We start from the raw sequence: 17,646 nt of genomic DNA on the forward strand, positions 1-17,646 counted from the left end.
AGTATTATGTTTATATAAATATTTTTATGAGAGAGAACTATATAATTCCAAATTTTAAAAATTTAGAAACAAGACTGGCTCTGTTTTACATTCTGGCAAATCTTGTTAATGACTGGCTTAACAGAGGACAGCCAGATTCTCGTTATCTTCTTCAGCAGTCTGTTGTGGTGTGTTATTTGGGTTGAAATATAGTGAAGAAAATACAGCCTTACACTGAAATGAAGCTGAAAAGGGAAAACGTCAAAGACCTCTCTAAAAGGGTTCCAGGGACCACCAGCGGTCCACAGACCATATTTGAGAACCCACTACACTAAGTATACAGTAGCTGCTCAATAAACTTAGTGACTCATATGGAAATAGCAAAGAGTTACATAGGATACTGTGCATATACTATACTATCACCACAAGTAAAGCAAACTCTTCAAAATCATGTTTACTACACAGGGTATAAAAGATTAACAGGATAAACATGGTGCAAAACTCCTATTTTACAACTCAAAGAGACAGAATAAAATCAACCCCACACAGCAAATAATGTGACTAATTATCATTTCCTGAAAATTAATATTTCTCAATCCTGGCTGCACATTTTAATTATTTGGGCAGCTATAAGCACTCATATTTATACATATCCCAATAATAACTAAATCTCACAAAACGGAATAAACGGTGATTTAAAAACAGCTGGCGTGGCTCAGTGGCTGAGCGTCGGCCTATGATCCAGGAGGTGATGGTTCGGTTCCCAGTGAGGGCACATGCCCAGGTTGCAGGCTCGATCCCCAGTGAGAGGTGTACAGGAGGCAGCCGATCAATGACTCTCATCATTGATGTTTCTACCTCTCTCTCCCTCTCCTTTCCTCTCTCTGAAATCAATAAAAAACACACACAAAAAAACCAGAACAAAACAAAAGAAAAACAAACAATAAAAATCCAGCTGCTCTTGTTTGGGATGATAAAAAAATTCTGAAAATGGACAGAGGTGAATGTACTTAATGTTACGAATCCTACACTTAATGGTTAAAATGGTGAATTTTATGTCATGTATATTCTACCACGATTTTTATAAAGGAAAAAAAAGGTTAAATAAAACCCAGCTACATCATAGGACAATTAAAACTATAAAAGGTCACATTAAGAAATTATTCTCCTTCAGAAAGCCAAGAGATAAAGAAAATAAATCTTTCAAAAAGAAGGAATGAACAGCAGCTTGAACTATTATTAAAACTAAACATCTGAAAACAAAATTGTGAAGAACATCTTAGTTTACTTACCTGCAACATGCTGACTATCTCAACTTTGTTGAAGAAAATAAAAGATGTAAGAGTAGAGAGAAAATTCTCCTCAAAAACAGATGGTGTAGGCAAAATGATGTCCTGAATGTACTGTACCCTGTAAGTCTGATGTATTTTTTGCCTTAGTTCAGAGTCTGTTATTGGTATAACTTCCTTAAACTTTGCAGTTTTGGTCAGGAATTCTCTATGCCTTTTTGGCTGAGACAAAGCAGGGTCATATTCAAGGCATCCCACGACATCCATGATACACTCGTCAGAAAACATTACCTCAAACAGAGTTGCCTTATTTAGGAATAAGATTCCTCTAATAATTTCATACAAATGGTGTAAGCCTTCAGTGTTTTCTAGGTTCTCACAAGCTTGGAACAGCTGCAGTAGTTTTTTAATGTAGCCTTCATTTTCCAAGGCCAGAGCCAGCTTTTCCCTACGGATAGGTGAGGAGAGAACTGAGGTAACTAAGTCAGCAATCTCTTCAAGTTTATTGAGTTCACATGTGGGCAGGTCAATCAGATGACTGGTTTCAGGCATTTCTTCAAATCGTTCTTCTTCTGATTCATCAATGAGGTCCTGTGTGACTTCCACTGATGGATCCTTACCTTGAACCTGAAAATATCCAAGTATAGCTGGTTACCTTAAAATATAAATGAATTCCATTTTCTGGAAATCAAATTATTGACCATTGAGCTTAAGTAAAAATAACTTGCAAAAAATCAGTACTAGTAATATAGTCATTGTTAATTAAAAGTGAAGTCTAGAGGAGGAAAATACACCCAGTTTAGAGTCAATTATTTGATCTAAGTTACTAACCACATCATTTCACCTCTAAATTATGACTTACTTTACAGAAAACTTTGCAAACATAAAATTCAATCTTAATTCTTGGCGAGCACACGAAGGGGAAAAAAGGGGAAAAATTAGGACCTTCTTGCCATCAGCACGAAAGTTCCAAGTTAAAAATAGACAAAACCAAAGGCAAAATAAAAAAAGCTATTTGGATTATAGTCTATGTATATTGTACAAATTAAAGCAAAATCATATTTACTAGTGTTTTCAATTGTATGTAACTGGAATTCTTCTATTTAATAATGTATACTAATAATGCTCCAGCAATACATGATGGTAAGAAAAAAAGAAACCATTTACTCCCAGTTAAGTTTAGTGATTTAGAGCTATATGTCAAATAAGCTTTATATCAAATCAGAAGATTCACACTACACTTTCTTAGGCCACTTTATTACACTGTGTGCAACTATTACTGGGAAGACCTAGAGAAAAAAATGTCTGCAGTCAAATGCATAAAACTACTCAAGAACCTTCAGTGGTAAGAATCACTAGAGGGAAAAGCTGATATAAGTGAAAATGACAATAGTAAAACACTATATGTAATAGGATATCAGAGTAGGCAACCACTGAAACAGTGATTTCTATTTACAGAAAATGGTAGTTAAAATGAATGTTATGATTAAAAATGTTATGATTTAAAATTCCAGAAACTGCCACAGCGAAGACTTACCGAAGGAGACATAACTATTAAATGTAGTGTGGGTACAGCCACTGTGGAAAGGAGTATGGAGTTATCTCAAAAAATTAAAAATGGAACTGCTTCATTACCCAGCAATTCCACTTTTGGGAACATATCTGGAGAAACCTGAAACACTGATTCGAAAGAATATATGCGCCTCTATGTTCATTGCAGCATTATTTACAATAGTCAAAATTTGAAACAGCCCTAGTGTCCATCAGTGAATGAGTGGGTAAAAAAGCTGTGGTACATTTACACAATGGACTACTACTCAGTGGTAAAAAAGAAGGAACTCTTACCCTTTGTGACAGCATGGATGGACTTGGAGAGCATTATGCTAAGTGAAATAAGCCAGTCAGAGAAAGACAAGTACAGTGTAATTTCATTCATATGTGGAATCTAGTGAACAAAATAAACTAAACAAAACAGAAACAGACTCATAGAGAATGGACTAACAGCTGTCAGAAGGGAGGGGAGTTGCAGGGTTGGGTGAAAAAGGTGAAGGGATCAAGCAAGCAAGCATGCAAACAAACAAACAAAACACCCACATAGACACAGACAACAGTATGGTGATTACCAGAAGGAATGGAGAGTGGAGGGAAATGGAGGAGGGTACTGGGGGTTAAATGGTGATGGAAGGAGACTTGACTTGGGGGTGGTAAACATACAATATACACATGATGTATTATAGAACTGTACACCTGAAACCTATATAATTTTAGTAAGCAATGTCACCCCAATAAATTCAATAAAAAAGAAAAATAAATAAATAAATGTAATATGTAACCCTGAATGGGATCCTGTAGCAAAGAAAGGACACTGGGTTTTAAGCTGAGGATATCTAAATAAAGAATTGGCTTTAGCTAATAACAGTATATGAATAATAAAAACAAATAATAATAAATGTTTAGTTCATTAACTGTGATAAGTATATCATACTAATGTAAGATAACTAATTCCAGTTATCTGAGTTACCACTTATACAAGTTCTTCATGAATTAAAGTCATGAGCACTTTCAATCATCAGTGTCTCTCGCACATAGTATTCATGAACATTAGGAAAATGGATAAATAAAAAAAATCTAAAAGTCTTAGAACATAGTTACTTATTGTTTTGTTTTTTGAAAGATCCTGACATTTTACAGGGTATTAAAATCTAAAATGATTAACAAAATTATAATTTAAAAAAAATTTGGTGTAAAATATAAAAGGAATTTCCAGGTTAGGTTACCAAAATCTCACATGAAGACATTTTAATACACATCTTTTAGGTTAAAAAAAAATTCAAGAATGCATACAACTGTTAAGTTAAATATTATTCAAAGACCCTTACCTGACAAATTTTTTCCCAGATCTCATCACAGCCAGCTTTTTCCTGAAAACTTAGAGCCAGATCATAGTTTTCAGCTTCTGACCAAACAATTAATGTATCCTGTTTGAAAACAAAAATTTCTAGATCATCACATTTGAAAAGAAACAATTACAAAGCATAAAAAAAAATCAAAAGGACAGAAACCAGCACAGCAATGACAAATGCCCTCTCAATTAATGTACACTTAATTGACATCATTTAACTCTATTTTGATACCCTTTAAAACTTTAGTAACATACTGGCAATGAAATAGTAGCTTTGGCACTAAAAATGACATTGAATAATTTTCTAAAACAAAAAAGACTAAAGTAGGTTAGCAGGTTCTGGCTGATGTTACCAAGATAATGTTTAATGTAAAGTCTAGCCATTCTTGGCTAAACTGTAAGTAGACAATCTAATCATCTACTTTCTATTGTTTCCATAAAGTCAGCTGTTCCACTCACTAACCACCTACAAGTTTATTTTCCCCTTTTAGCCAGTTGTAACTGGCTGCAAATAGGCTAATAGCTGAAAATATCTTAAGGTTTAACCCTTTCTATTTTTGCCTTTTTTAACCTGGAAAAGCCTTCAGAATATTAAGAAATGTAAAACAATGGTGAAATGAAGATAACTTGCTTTATCTGTATTACCAATAGCACTTAGTTCAGCAGCTTAGGTTGTATAAAAATTAAGAACCCCACGTTCAGGTAAGTACTTTCTCAGAATGTCCTTAATCATATCTCCACCAAAAGGTTGGTTATCTGTTTAGGAAAAAGTTGTCAACCCATTTATTAAAAATTAAGGTTTGGGTTTAAACTAAAACACACATACACATTTAAACACTAAAAGCACTAAAACACTCAAATAAAATGAAATTTTTTTTTTTCGGATACATAATGAAAGTTTAATATGGCTAAAACTTTGATTTTCAAAATATGTATATTTGAATTTATACCTTAATTAGTAAAAATATAATCCATAAAAACACCTTATTTACTCATTGTTCATCTGACCTCTTATTAAAAATATAAAACTGAAAGTAAGCTCCAGATTAATAAATACAAAGTCTTCAAAATAAAAACATTTCAATATTTTGGTAGGTCTAACCAATACTCAAATAAAAAATATGCTTTAAATGATCCAGGCCTCGGATTACTACTTTTTTGCTGGGTAACCAGGTAAAAAAACAGCTAGAAATCAGTTTTCTAGCTTCTGCTTGGTCATGCTTCTAGTAAGGGAAATTTACCACCAGGTATTCTAAAATTTTATCAGGCCACTCTTGCATTTAAAAGCTTTAAGTAGTTCCCCCATTTACAGAAGAGATTTTGAAATCTTAAAAAACCAAACAAAATCTAGCAGAATTCTTTTTACAAGCAAAATTTACTAAAATTCTCCGTGTTAAAAAAAAAAAAAAAAGATAGAAACAATGCTACTTAGGTTAAAGCACTAAGACACCCACTCAGGCTCTGTGTTTCCTCAGTCCTGAGCTGTGTTAGATACCTCCTCAAAACAGTTTCATGAACAGTGATCTCCAAAACATTTTTAACTGTGTCTCAAATTACTTATATATTATATACAGGAATATAATATTAATACAGCAATACTTTTAAAAACATACACTGAAACAGACATAAAAAGGTTTACATAAGGATAAAATAAACAGTACCTTAAAGTGTTGGAATTATAATGTCTCCATACCATTAGCATTTTAAGATGCAATATATACTTAGGGCACAGTATACCCACAAATGACAGTACACACAAATCCATATGTAATGTCATTGTTTTAATAATTCTAAATTTTTGAGGAGGGGCAACTTCTTGTAAGATCACAATTGGTTCTTTGTGACCTGGTTGATAGAACAATTACACTAGGAGTATAAATGTCAGTTTAACCATTACCTTGTTCATTTGCACTTATTGTTACCAACCATTTTTAAGGCATTTATTTATTTTGTTAGGGTTACAGGTAGCTTAAATTGAAAAATATCTGTGAACAGTTAACTGTACAGATAGTCTATAATAATTCACCACAAGTGGGAACTCTTTTCATGGAAATGCTACTTTTCTCTCAGAATACCATACCTGTTTTTGACTCTTGATCACCTGACTTCATTAAATATTAGCAAAACTCAACTTCTGAAAATGGGTTTCTTCTCAAATCCCAATGCTTCATACTGTGCATTCCACTTTGGAGATCACTAGTACAAGAGAATGAAATCCAAAACCCTTACTCCAGGCATCCAAGGCCTTTTCAATTTTGGTTCCAATCTACCTTCTAAGTCCACATAAGCAGCAGCCTGAATTAAGGTAACGGAGTCCTCTTCTTCATCATCATTTTCTTTTGTTCTTTCCTCCCCCATTCCTAAAGGAAACTTTTCCCCAAGCCAGTCAAAATCCCAGAAACTAAATGGAATTTATAAACAGAATTGTTTTTTAATGCAAAGAAGATTGACTTTGGGAGATGGTTAAAATACAGATTCCTCCTCTTTGGGGGCAGATCTGGAGTGAAGCCCAAGAATCCTTATTTTTAACAAGGGTCCCAGGTTATTCTTTTGATAAGTCAAATTTGAGAACCTGACTTAAGTGTATCTCTGGTTGACAAAGGATAGGGAAGTGCCATCAGAGTAGGCACCTTTCGGCTGTAGGTATCTACTCCAAATGGGTGACCAACCCCATCCTTCCTTCTCCACACCACTGCCTCAGTTGAAAAAAATACTGGGAAGAAGCACTCCTTAAAATTGCTTATTCCAAGGGTTAGCATAAAAGCTCCTACTGAGCACAGAGTTGGCACAAGAACATGTAAAACAGAATGAGAAGTGTAAAGTGGCAGGGTTTCCTGCATATGAAAATGCCTAGATAGAGCCAAGCTTAATTTTTCATGGTAAGGTCTGTTTTCTATCATTGTGCTTTGTGATATATTTTTTGCACATTTGTGTGCCACACATATCTTTGGGATGTTATTAATGCCTTCTCTAAAACCAAGAGAAGCTGAGAGGTTTTCCCCCCAACTCTACTAACTAAAACATTTAATCACCACTATGTCCCTGTGGAAATCAGATTTAAAATGAGCCTGCAGGGAGAATAGAAAAAGGCAGTTATGTATGGTCTGGTCGTTTAAAAAAATAGGAAAGGTGATTATGTCCAAGTCCATGATGGGAATAAGACATGAGCTAGAGAAGCTTGACAATTTAATCTTTACCAAATCAGGTGTTCACAATGTAGTATTATTATAAGGAATTGTTATTTTCAATCTTATATATTAAATAGATTATTAAGCCATATACTGTTTAAATGAGAGTTTCTTAATACAGAGTCCAAATGATACCTTAAAACTATATCACATCTCTTTTGGGTAAAGGGTTGGATTTTTAATATCATATTCACAAAGGCACCTGTGACACATTTAAAAGGATCTAACAAACTAATGGATTGTCTGTTTCAGTTTTCTGGTACTGATCCACTTCATTAACATAAATAAATGCAGAGTCATGAAATAGATCTGAGACATTATAGTTTGCCAGATCACCCTATACCTGCCCCTTATTGACTCTGACAAAATTCAATACAGAGAGAGCTGAAATTTTCAAAAAGGAGTATTTTTTTTTTTAAAAAGGAAAATAAAAAATATCAGCAGGTTTACAGAATTTAATTGGAAGATCAAAATCAATTTAAAAGTCTGAAAATGAGTGAGTTTAACCAGATAAATAATGCAGCATCTAACTCTCTAGTAGTCCCTAATAGTTAACCTAGTTTTTCTGAGATGGATTTTTAAAATATAGTATGGTAAAACATAGAGTCCAAGAAAGACATGATGACACTTATAAACAGTAGTAATATCTATCTTCCCAAAATCATTGATATATTTGGATGCAAAAATAATAATTCTCAGCTAGAATTACGACCTGAGTACAACTCAAAGTTTCACTGTCCCCTATTTCTGTGAATTTCATCAGAGTATTTCACCTCTTTGATCTTTTTTCATTGGAAGAGAGGAAAATGCTGCCTACATTGGGATTATTTTAAGATTATTATGAATATAGTTCTCTTACTGAACTTATGTGTCAGGTACTGTGCTAAAGCATTTCTCATACATTAATTCACAACTATTCTACAATGTAGGTTGTATCTCCATTTAAAAGATGAGATTCAGAGAAAATTTGCTCAAAATCACACAGCTAGAAATATGAAGTTAAATCCACATTACTACTATGCCACATAATAAACGTGAACAAATTCTAAAAACCCCCACAAAGTTCTTTACAACTTTGCTTTCCAAGCTTCTCCCCTGTGGCATTATGTTTATCTAGGCATCTCCCTAAACACTTAAATAAGAAAAATCTGTCTCCATCTGATTCCCAAAGATCTCTCCTTGGTCCCATTCCAAGCCATCACCCAGAACACATCTCCAACCATCACCTCACCCAATCTTTCAAAGCTAATCATTCATATCCTCTACTCATGCACCTGCTCAATAGTTCAAAGTGCAGAGTGAACTCTACTCACTACAAATTCATGCTGTGATTTTAAAGTAGCATTCAAAATTGTAGAAATCTCATTCTCCCTGTATACTCATTAGTCCATTCTCCACAATGACTCTCAGGCTAAATCCCAACATCCTTAATGGTATTGGAGTTTTTGCCAATTAAGAGGTAAATACAATAAATGTATGATCAATCTCAGTGGACATTCTACTAACCAGAACCTAGAATATTCTCAATCTTTCTCTTGCAGGATATGGAACAGCCATTTGCTGATTGAATGGCTGTCCTTTCCTTACCAAAATTCTGCTCTCCCTTAGTTTGAAGACATTTTCCTGATTTTCTACTTTTTCCAATTGCTTAATCTTCTCTTTACTGAATCTTCATTCTTCCTGATTACCAAACACCTAATCTAGCAGCATGCCCTGTCAATTCTATCTCCAATATATATTTCAAACCCATCCATCCATGTCCGTCTCCACTGCTATCACTGCTAACCCAATCCAACATTATCTCTTGCTTGGACTATGCTGTGATCTCTCCATTAGTATCCCACCCCAGTTATTGGCGCTCTTCAATTCCATAAATTCATGTCACTATTTTGGATCATGTCATTCCTCTAATGAAACGTTTCAGAAACTTTCAAATGCACTTCAAAAAATCCAAACTAAAGATAGTGGCCAACCCATAAGCATCACTCAACCAAGTATTACTGGATGGATGAATTAATGTGGAGAATTCAACAAAGCTCAGTCTTAAGCTCTGTTCTTTTCTCAATTTGTATCTGCTTTCTCAAAGGAGGTCCTTCTTACAGCTAAAAATATTAATGATTCTCAAATTAGAATCTCCTACAACAAATTCTTACTGTATTTTTGGTCCCAGGTGTTCATTATAAGACCTTTCCATTTATTTTACAATCGCTTTGGAGCCTGAATGAAAAAAAGCAAGGCACAGAACAGTATATGGTGTGCTACATTTATGCCAATAAGAGAAATATCTGCGACTGAGGGCATATTTGTTTTATATGCATAAAACCTCTAGGAAGATAACAAGAAACTAGTAACATTGGTAGCTTCTAGCAAGGGAAACTGTATGGACTGAGTCCAGGATGGAAGAGAGACTTTACCAAATACTGTCTGAATTTTTAACAATGTGAATGTATTACCCATTTAAAATAAGCCTCGAACCAAATTATTAACGTAAATATGCTTTCTTCTTAACTTCCCAGTTTCCTAAGGGAACCATCATTTCCCTGGCCCCAAGATTCAAAAACACTACCAGTAACTTGATTTTTCTCTGACATATAATCATTCACTAAATCTTCCAGCACTTTCTTAAAAATATACTGGAGCTCTGTTCCTTCTTTCTAATTCCATTTACTACACTGAAACAGACTTTCACTTTCTTGTATCTGAATTATTACAAAAGATCTTGCTACCTACAGCTCGTTTCCCTCCCCACCCTCAATTCATTATTGATGACTGCCACACTCACTTCCTAAACAGAGTATCACTTTCACCATGTCAGGTCCCTAAAGAACCTATAAATTGTTCCCTTTTGTTTAGGAAACCAAGCTCTCAATTAAGAAACCTAGGCTGAAAATAGGCATACCACCTTTTGTATTAGGTGTACTATTTCCTTCCTTATCAGTTCAGTTCCTTTAGCATATACTACACCCAGGAGTGTGTTTTTCTTAATGATTCTGGTTGAAGTCAATGTCTCCCTTCTCTAATTTTCTACTGCCCAAGTCTGTAGAAGTTGCTTTTTATAAATAATATTTAGTGTTGGCATATACCTGCTGTATAGTCTTAGTCATGAAACGTAAACCTTCTGTGCCTTAGTTACCTTATCTGTGAAATTCTTTCATGGCCTTTCAATGAAGACTGAGTTAAAACACTCCATCGGCTATTTTATCATCGTTCTGTGATTGTTTCACCTTTTAGTTCTTATCCCCCAATAAAACCAAGGCCGAGAACGTCTTTATACTTCCTTCCTAAACCCAATGAACACAAACTGTGTTACATATAAAAGGTACACATCCCAATGACACTTTCATCAGCAGGGCTGAATTTACGTAACTTAAAATTTTGGCATATGTATCAGGCACTTTATTTCATGTTCCACTGTATAGTCATTCTCTTCCCTTCCCAGTGTGGATACTGGCTCCTTTAGGGTAAGTGTACCTTTTCCTTCCCAGTAACTACTTCAGTAGTGCCCACAATATGCAAGAAAATTGATGTGAATAATGATAACCTACTGATATTGAACATGACATTCAACTCAACTCTAACTTATTTTGAAAACACAGTTCATTACTTAGCTCGTTTTAGAACTGTAATGTTGAAAAGAATATTGAATATTCCTCTCTGAATTTATTCAATGTATTGTAATACAGTAAAATATTCTATAAACTATGGATGTCTCATTCATTCATTTTTTAAAATTAAAATCCACTAATGATCAATATACTTCATATACTGATATAAAGTATATTGACTTATATTTCATATACATTTTGGAAATAATTTTTTAGACTAATTTACTGAATAACTTAAATGAAATTCTAAAAAAGGTAATTCTAATGAACATAGAAAAATAGCAATGTGTTTGGAAATCCCAATTTGTGTAACTTGGTATAAACTTTAATGTTATTTAGTAAAAGTACCTCAACTTGAAAAAAATAAAAAGAGCCCAATAGTATATTATTTGAATGTGATTAATTACAGAAAACATTTTCCCAATAGCATAAAAATTTTTTTTTTAATTAAGATTTCCCCCCCCTCCAATGCTTTAATTTTCTAGCAAAGTAACATTACAAACAAAACTACATCCCAAAGTTTCTAAATACCACCGTGTATTTTTGGACTAATATTGGGGGACTATTTTTTATACAAACCTCTGCCATAATGTGATCTTTCCAATAGTAACAATAGCCAAAAGATCTTGTACACAATCAGAAGAATCCATATTACAACTAATTTGTAGGGAGTCACATGTAAGACCACAGTTCCTGAGAAATTTATATTCACACAGATAGAAAAAAATACAATCACAATATATTAGTATTTCTTTCCCCACAAACAAGCAAGCAAACAAACAGGAAAAACAAAACCATAAGTGGCTATCTGGCAAAATTCTGTGCAAAGAGAGAGCAACTACCTGTCTGGCTGACTGAGAAATTAAATTTACTTAAATGTTCTATACCTTAAAATGTCTAAGGTATAGGAAACATCTTCAGGTGTTCAAAACAGGACAAATGTTTAATTTGATTCTCTGTCAGAAAGGACACAGTATTTTCTAAATAGAGAAAAAAGACCTACAAATTGAATACTGAAAATTAAAAAATATTTCAAAGGACTGATTAAGAATATATTGCATACACAAAACAATTGTTTAACAGTAAAGCTTTTACTAATAACGCATTGTGCAACAGACACAGTTTCATTCCTCCAACAGGAAGTATTTGTTTCTGGGTATTCAAATTTTCATTGGCCTTGAAGAAAATAGGCATTGATGATGCAAATATCTTAACATAATTTATATTTTCCTTCAAAAATCTCTGCCATATTCACTTTACACACCACACACACAAAAATAAAACTGGAAGTAATCCAAATGTCTAACAGGTGTATATCATACATCAGAATACTGTACAGTATTTTTTTAAAAAAACTAGATCTACATTGTTAACATGAACAAATCTCCAAAATAACGTTGAGTGAATAACGAAAGTTGTAGAATACATGTAAGAGTACGAGATCAATTGTATAAAGTTTAAAAACACACAAAAGACTACATATTATTCATGGATACATACATATGTAGAAAAGGTATAAAAGCATGTACAGAAATAATACACATCAACTTCAGAATAGTGATTACCTATAGGGAAGATAGAGAATGGAGAGAATGAGATGGGTACAAAGGGGGCTTTAACTCTACCCACAATGTTCAAAATTACAAAAAAGATTTGAAACAAATACGGTATGTTAACATTGTTCAATCCAGTGGTGTTACACAGAAACTCATCATATTATTCTCTGTACTTTTCAATTTTGAAATCTTTCATAATAAAAACATTCACAGAATAAAGAAAAGGTTGAATCACTGCTGCCATTTCCAGATTAAATAATTTAGTACGCTAAAACACAACACAGGTTTTCTTTTCTCAAATGAGACAATAAATATTAACAGAAAACATTACATAATTTTGTACACTTTTGTAAAGTATCATTGATTAAAAATATACAACAATTAAAGAACAGGAATTAAATGCTCGTACTTCAAAACTCTACTTTTGCTTAAGTCAAAGGATCTAATTTCACACCACAAACAGGCTTTCCTTGCTCTAAAGAGTACCCTTTTGAATTTTCTTGTATGCCATTTCCTTTAAAAGTGGTTGAGAATAAAAGGCTTAGTGTACAGGGTATAGCAAGACCTGGCTAAATGTAAGTTAAATAAGACTAATGAATACATTGTATTCTACTATAAACTAACAGTGGCTAAACTCAAAGATAATACATAAACTTTCACTTTTTCAGTTTGAAACTTTTAACCTGCAAGGGAAATATAGATGGTCTATTACTTTATCAAACATGTTTTTCTTGTCAGGAAAGCTTTCCCATCTTTGTCAGATTAATATTTCCTTGATCACAGATGAAGTCTTTCAAATTAAAGATAAACAACTACTTGCCTGTTGTTTCTGATATGCAGTGTTTGGATTTATCTTTGATTCCAAGAGTAGTGATCCTGAAAGATAAAAAATAATATCTATAAGTTTCCATTTATAAAAACCTGAATTAAAAAATCAGACTCCACATTAAAAAAATTCATGTTCTCTTCACTCAGCTAGACACCTGAAGTACTCTAATCCACACTTTTCTCTCCAGATCTGAACTTCATATTTAATTTAGAACATATCATCCTATCCCCAGAAGCCTTTTAATGGAAAAAAAAAATCCATCTAAGACAAACATTCAGACCAAGAATATAAGTAGACTTGATGACTATTAGAGTTTTATTGAAATGAAATTTTAAGGTCTAAATGACCACTTGAAGCCAAACTCTTTTTAACAGTTATTTTATTGCATTTCCAGTTTAACAAATAAAACAAATTACAAAGGACCACAATAGGGATCTATGCACATAAATTACAGAACTGCTTTATCCTTTTCTCCTTAGAACAAAAGGAAGAACACTGCATGTAGAAATAAACGTCCATGTCTATTTAAAATAAAAGGAAAAGTACAAGAGTACAAAACACATCAGGAACAAATCTAAGATAGTTATTTTTCTATTATCTGCACAGAGTTTCAGATTACAACGAGAAAGGTGTTTTAATTACAGCTCTACATTTCATGATTTAAAAATATTTCCCATGACTGGTACAATAAGTTAATGAATACATGTTTACTATCCGCTTTGGTGTCCTAACTTGTTTAGGTTGTGAAGAGTCCACAGCACCCCTATACAAAGGCAGCCGGGAGGGATCTCAGACTGGAGATGTGCTTGTGCGTGCGGGTATCGTGGCAACGGTCTGGAATAACCCCAGGCTTTAAAAGGTGCCTTTTGCTTTTCCTCAGCACCTGTCGGCTGTGGCAACTGGGGCTCGTTGGTAAAATCGGTTTAAAAAAAAGACTCGGAAAGAAAAGTTCCACTGAACCATCTGTACCAGACATATAACAGATGAACTAAAAAGAGGAGGGAGGCTCGGCTCCCTAGGCCGAGTAGATATCAGTACCTTGTCTCTCTCTAGCTTCATCCCTTCTCTTTCACACGCTCCCCTCTTCAAAGGAAAAGAGACTGGAGAGGAAGGGGTCAAATCCTTAACAGGGATAGGAGGCGGAGGAACAAAAATAGGCTTCTGACTGAGGGTGAATCCGGACAAAGTAGTTTGTTTTTACCCTAAAGAAGTGCAGGAACAAAACCGAGGCGCTGTATCAAGAGGTGGTAGTCACAGAACCCCGCCTACGGCCTAAGCCCCCCGGCTGTGCCCATCCTGGAAGCATTATTCCCTGTCCTACCGTGCCAATAACCTTACCGTCGGACTCCGCCCGAACCAGCAGCGACATCCCCTTGAGCTCCTCCACATAAGTGGAAGAGACGTGCCCGGTGCCTCGGTCGTCCCATTGCCGGTCTTCATTCAGGGTATAGACCTTCACTCGCCGCCGCGTATCCGACATCGTGGCTGCTGTTCCCACCACTTCAGACGCCGCCTCCACGTTCACCTCGTCCGCGCCCCTCACTCTTGAGAGACGGTAGCGGCGGCGGCGGCGGCGGCGACGGTGGCGGCGGCAGCTTCGGAGAGGCCCAAGTTCACCATGGCTCCCAATGTTTAGCCGCGGGAAGGGGCAACAAGAGCCACCGAAACCTCTCTGGCTGGAGTCCCGGCTACCTCTCACTTCACCCCTACACACCCCCACCCTCCCCTCCCTTTGCCCCCCAGAGCTCGCTCGCTCTACCGCCGCCGCCGCCGCCGCTGTTAACTACTACACATCCGCCATCTTGTAACCCGATTCTCTCTGCCTTTCTCTTCCTCCTCCAGCAGGCTCGCACGGGCTGCCCTAGCAGGGGCTACGGAGGCCGACGAGGCCGACGCACCGCGTCTCAGCCTCTGCTCGCGCTACCGGGGCCGGCAGTACTCGGCGTTCTCGCGAGGCGGGGTGGTAAACTGAGGTGGGAGGGCCTAAGTGCGAGTTTTTCCTCTCTTGGCCACGCCCACCGGCGCGGGATTTTTACCGAGCTGGTGGTTCTCGCGATCTCCCCGTCCCTGCTGGTGACGCGAGACCTTCCTGAGTAGGCTGTGAGAACTGAGTCGTGGAAGCTGTTTCGTCCGGTGGCTGGCTGCGCCCGGCTTGTGACGAGTCGTGCAGCCCGGCTCTGAGGAAAAGCAGAGCAAACCTGGGAGGTACGCATCCTTGGACGGGACTAACCCTGAGCAAGAAAGGAAGGAGATGTGCTCGCATTCCGTAGTGGGAGCTCGCTCTGTCAGCTATGGGAGAAAAATAGTTTAAACCTCTTTCCGTGAAGACGTAGTCTAAAACTCGTTTTGCAGTCTGTTATAGTTAAGCATTTCCTCGGGAAGTGTTCTCGGAATCTCCTGACGATTATAACGCCGTACCAGAAAAAGTGTGTTGACAATTTCGTATTTCCCGCCAAAGCGTTTTACCGTTAGGTTTTTGGTAGCTGGCCATTGAAAAGCAGCCTTTCCGCTTCATGAAAATACAGTGCCTTTATTGTGGTTGTAACCTCGGGAAGTAAGTCTTCAGATAAGTTTAGGGACCTGGTGGGGAGCTACCTTTCTAACACATCCAAGAGCATTGTTCTGGTATTTTTGAGTTTCTCTTGTGGGCATTGCTTGCGTGATCTGTCGGGAGGTCTTGTGCACTGAATAAGCGAAGGAGGAATTCTCTCGGCATTCACGTTAGTTGTCAAACATTGCGTGGTGGATGCAAGTCATGCACTGGGCAGTCGTTTATTTTCCTCTCCTTTCGTTTTTGGTAGAATCCTTTTATTTTTTCTTTAAAACAGTCTCGGCTTGTTCAGCCGCCAGGTTTTTACTACGCGTTGGCTTGAAAGGTGAAAATCAGGCGAGATGCGTCTGTTGACCCTGCAGGGCATCTTGGGAATTGTAGTCGTCACTCAGTGGTCTTGTCAAAACGTGCTTTTGTTTTGACCAGCTCTTACGTGCGGACTCTCTTCCTTCAGTGGTACCCTAAAACGAGGGACAATATTTTACACAGAGAAGGCGCCTGATAAAAAAATAAATTCTAATTTCAAAATCTGGATACACAGAATTTTTTTTTAAATTTAAACAGGACCTCAGAAAATTTACTTGAATTAAGTTATGCATAACAATAGAACCCGTTAATTGCTATGATTGACATGGGAAAAATGCATTTTGAGCGCAGAGAAAATAACATATCTGTTTTGGGTCAGAGCAAGCTTCACACAGATTACTGTGAGCCTGATGTTAGAGGATCCCTGAGTGGGAGGTTAGCTTGCAGAGGTGTTCAAGGCTGAGGGGACAGGGTAAACAAAGTGATTTGTTACAGGCCTAAAATAATATATAAATTATATATAAGTTAAAGGAATGAGAACTATACAGAAGTCACTTTAACACTATGTTTTAAGAGGTTAGTATCTTACAAAAAATCTAACGGGGTATTTTGAAGGGCCTGGAGAGTTTTGAACTAAGGGGTGAAATGATCTAATGTTTCCAAGCAACTCTCCCATCTTCTCTTCAGAATCTTTTTTCTGATATAGCCCCTGAGACCTGGTGACTCAGAGAAATAAGGGAGCAGATTAAACCCCTAGGACTCATCTCTGCCCCTTGCTAGATCCTCAGGCACAAGTTCTTTCTTGTTTTTTTCTTCTACTAGGTCAGAGGGATTCATTCTCACTGCTTCTACTGCATCAGGCCCATCTAACATTTGTAGAAATGGACATTTGCAAGGCCAGGGCAAGCATACAAATGGAAAACAGTATACCGTAAGTCTAAATATTTGTAAGTTTTAAATCAAGCTAACAAACTGTTGAAATATATTTTCTCCAACCTTTGGTATACTTTGACAAATATATTTTCATAATGACCTGGAAGCCAGAGTCAAATCTAGAATTCTTGAATTCCTCAGTTCCGGAGCCTCCTCCTGGCTCCCAATGCCCTTAGTCTGCCTTCCTTTTCTCACACCTCAGCTCTGTCCTGCAGTTTGACAGCCCTTAACTGTACATATAGGATACCCCAGCCTTTTGTCCAAGCTCTGTCTACACTCCCTGAATATAGTCAGCCCCTCTTGGCCGCTCCTCAGGAGGATAGAACTTGGGAAGAGGATTGTGTAGCCCCTGGAAGCAGGTTTGGTCTTTGGGGTGGACACATCTCTTGGTTCCATGACTTATCACCAAGAAGCATAGACAGAAAGCCAGAGCAGATCCCTCTAAAACACAGGGCCCAGCGTTTACTTGGGTCTGAGGGCAGTGCTGCACTATGACAATGTGTTTTTC

At 36.5% G+C, this 17,646-nt stretch overlaps 1 protein-coding gene and 1 long non-coding RNA gene across 3 annotated transcripts in view; one reads left to right on the forward strand and one right to left on the reverse strand.

Annotated features, from left to right (window-relative positions):
• Nucleotides 1-15,241, reverse strand: part of PPP4R3B (protein phosphatase 4 regulatory subunit 3B) — a 45,499-nt gene extending 30,258 nt beyond the window's left edge. Inside the window, exons 1-4 of one of the 2 annotated variants that reach the window (XM_016222145.2) lie at nucleotides 14,687-15,241; nucleotides 13,340-13,395; nucleotides 4,148-4,246; nucleotides 1,272-1,895 (exon numbers count right to left, since the gene is read on the reverse strand). In XM_016222145.2, coding sequence (XP_016077631.1) covers nucleotides 1,272-1,895; nucleotides 4,148-4,246; nucleotides 13,340-13,395; nucleotides 14,687-14,828 — 921 coding nt within the window. In that variant the 5' untranslated portion in view covers nucleotides 14,829-15,241. The remainder of the gene's footprint in view (nucleotides 1-1,271; nucleotides 1,896-4,147; nucleotides 4,247-13,339; nucleotides 13,396-14,686) is intronic. The other variant, XM_016222146.2, reaches the window with a different exon arrangement.
• Nucleotides 15,242-15,381: 140 nt separating this feature from the next.
• The window catches only part of LOC148091637 (uncharacterized), a 105,236-nt gene continuing 102,971 nt past the window's right edge, over nucleotides 15,382-17,646 (forward strand). Inside the window, exon 1 of the long non-coding RNA XR_015715520.1 lies at nucleotides 15,382-15,553. This is a non-coding gene — a long non-coding RNA (uncharacterized LOC148091637). The remainder of the gene's footprint in view (nucleotides 15,554-17,646) is intronic.

Source organism: Miniopterus natalensis, chromosome 13 (genome assembly GCF_054644295.1).
Source record: "Miniopterus natalensis isolate mMinNat1 chromosome 13, mMinNat1.hap1, whole genome shotgun sequence".
Lineage (NCBI taxonomy): Eukaryota > Metazoa > Chordata > Mammalia > Chiroptera > Miniopteridae > Miniopterus > Miniopterus natalensis.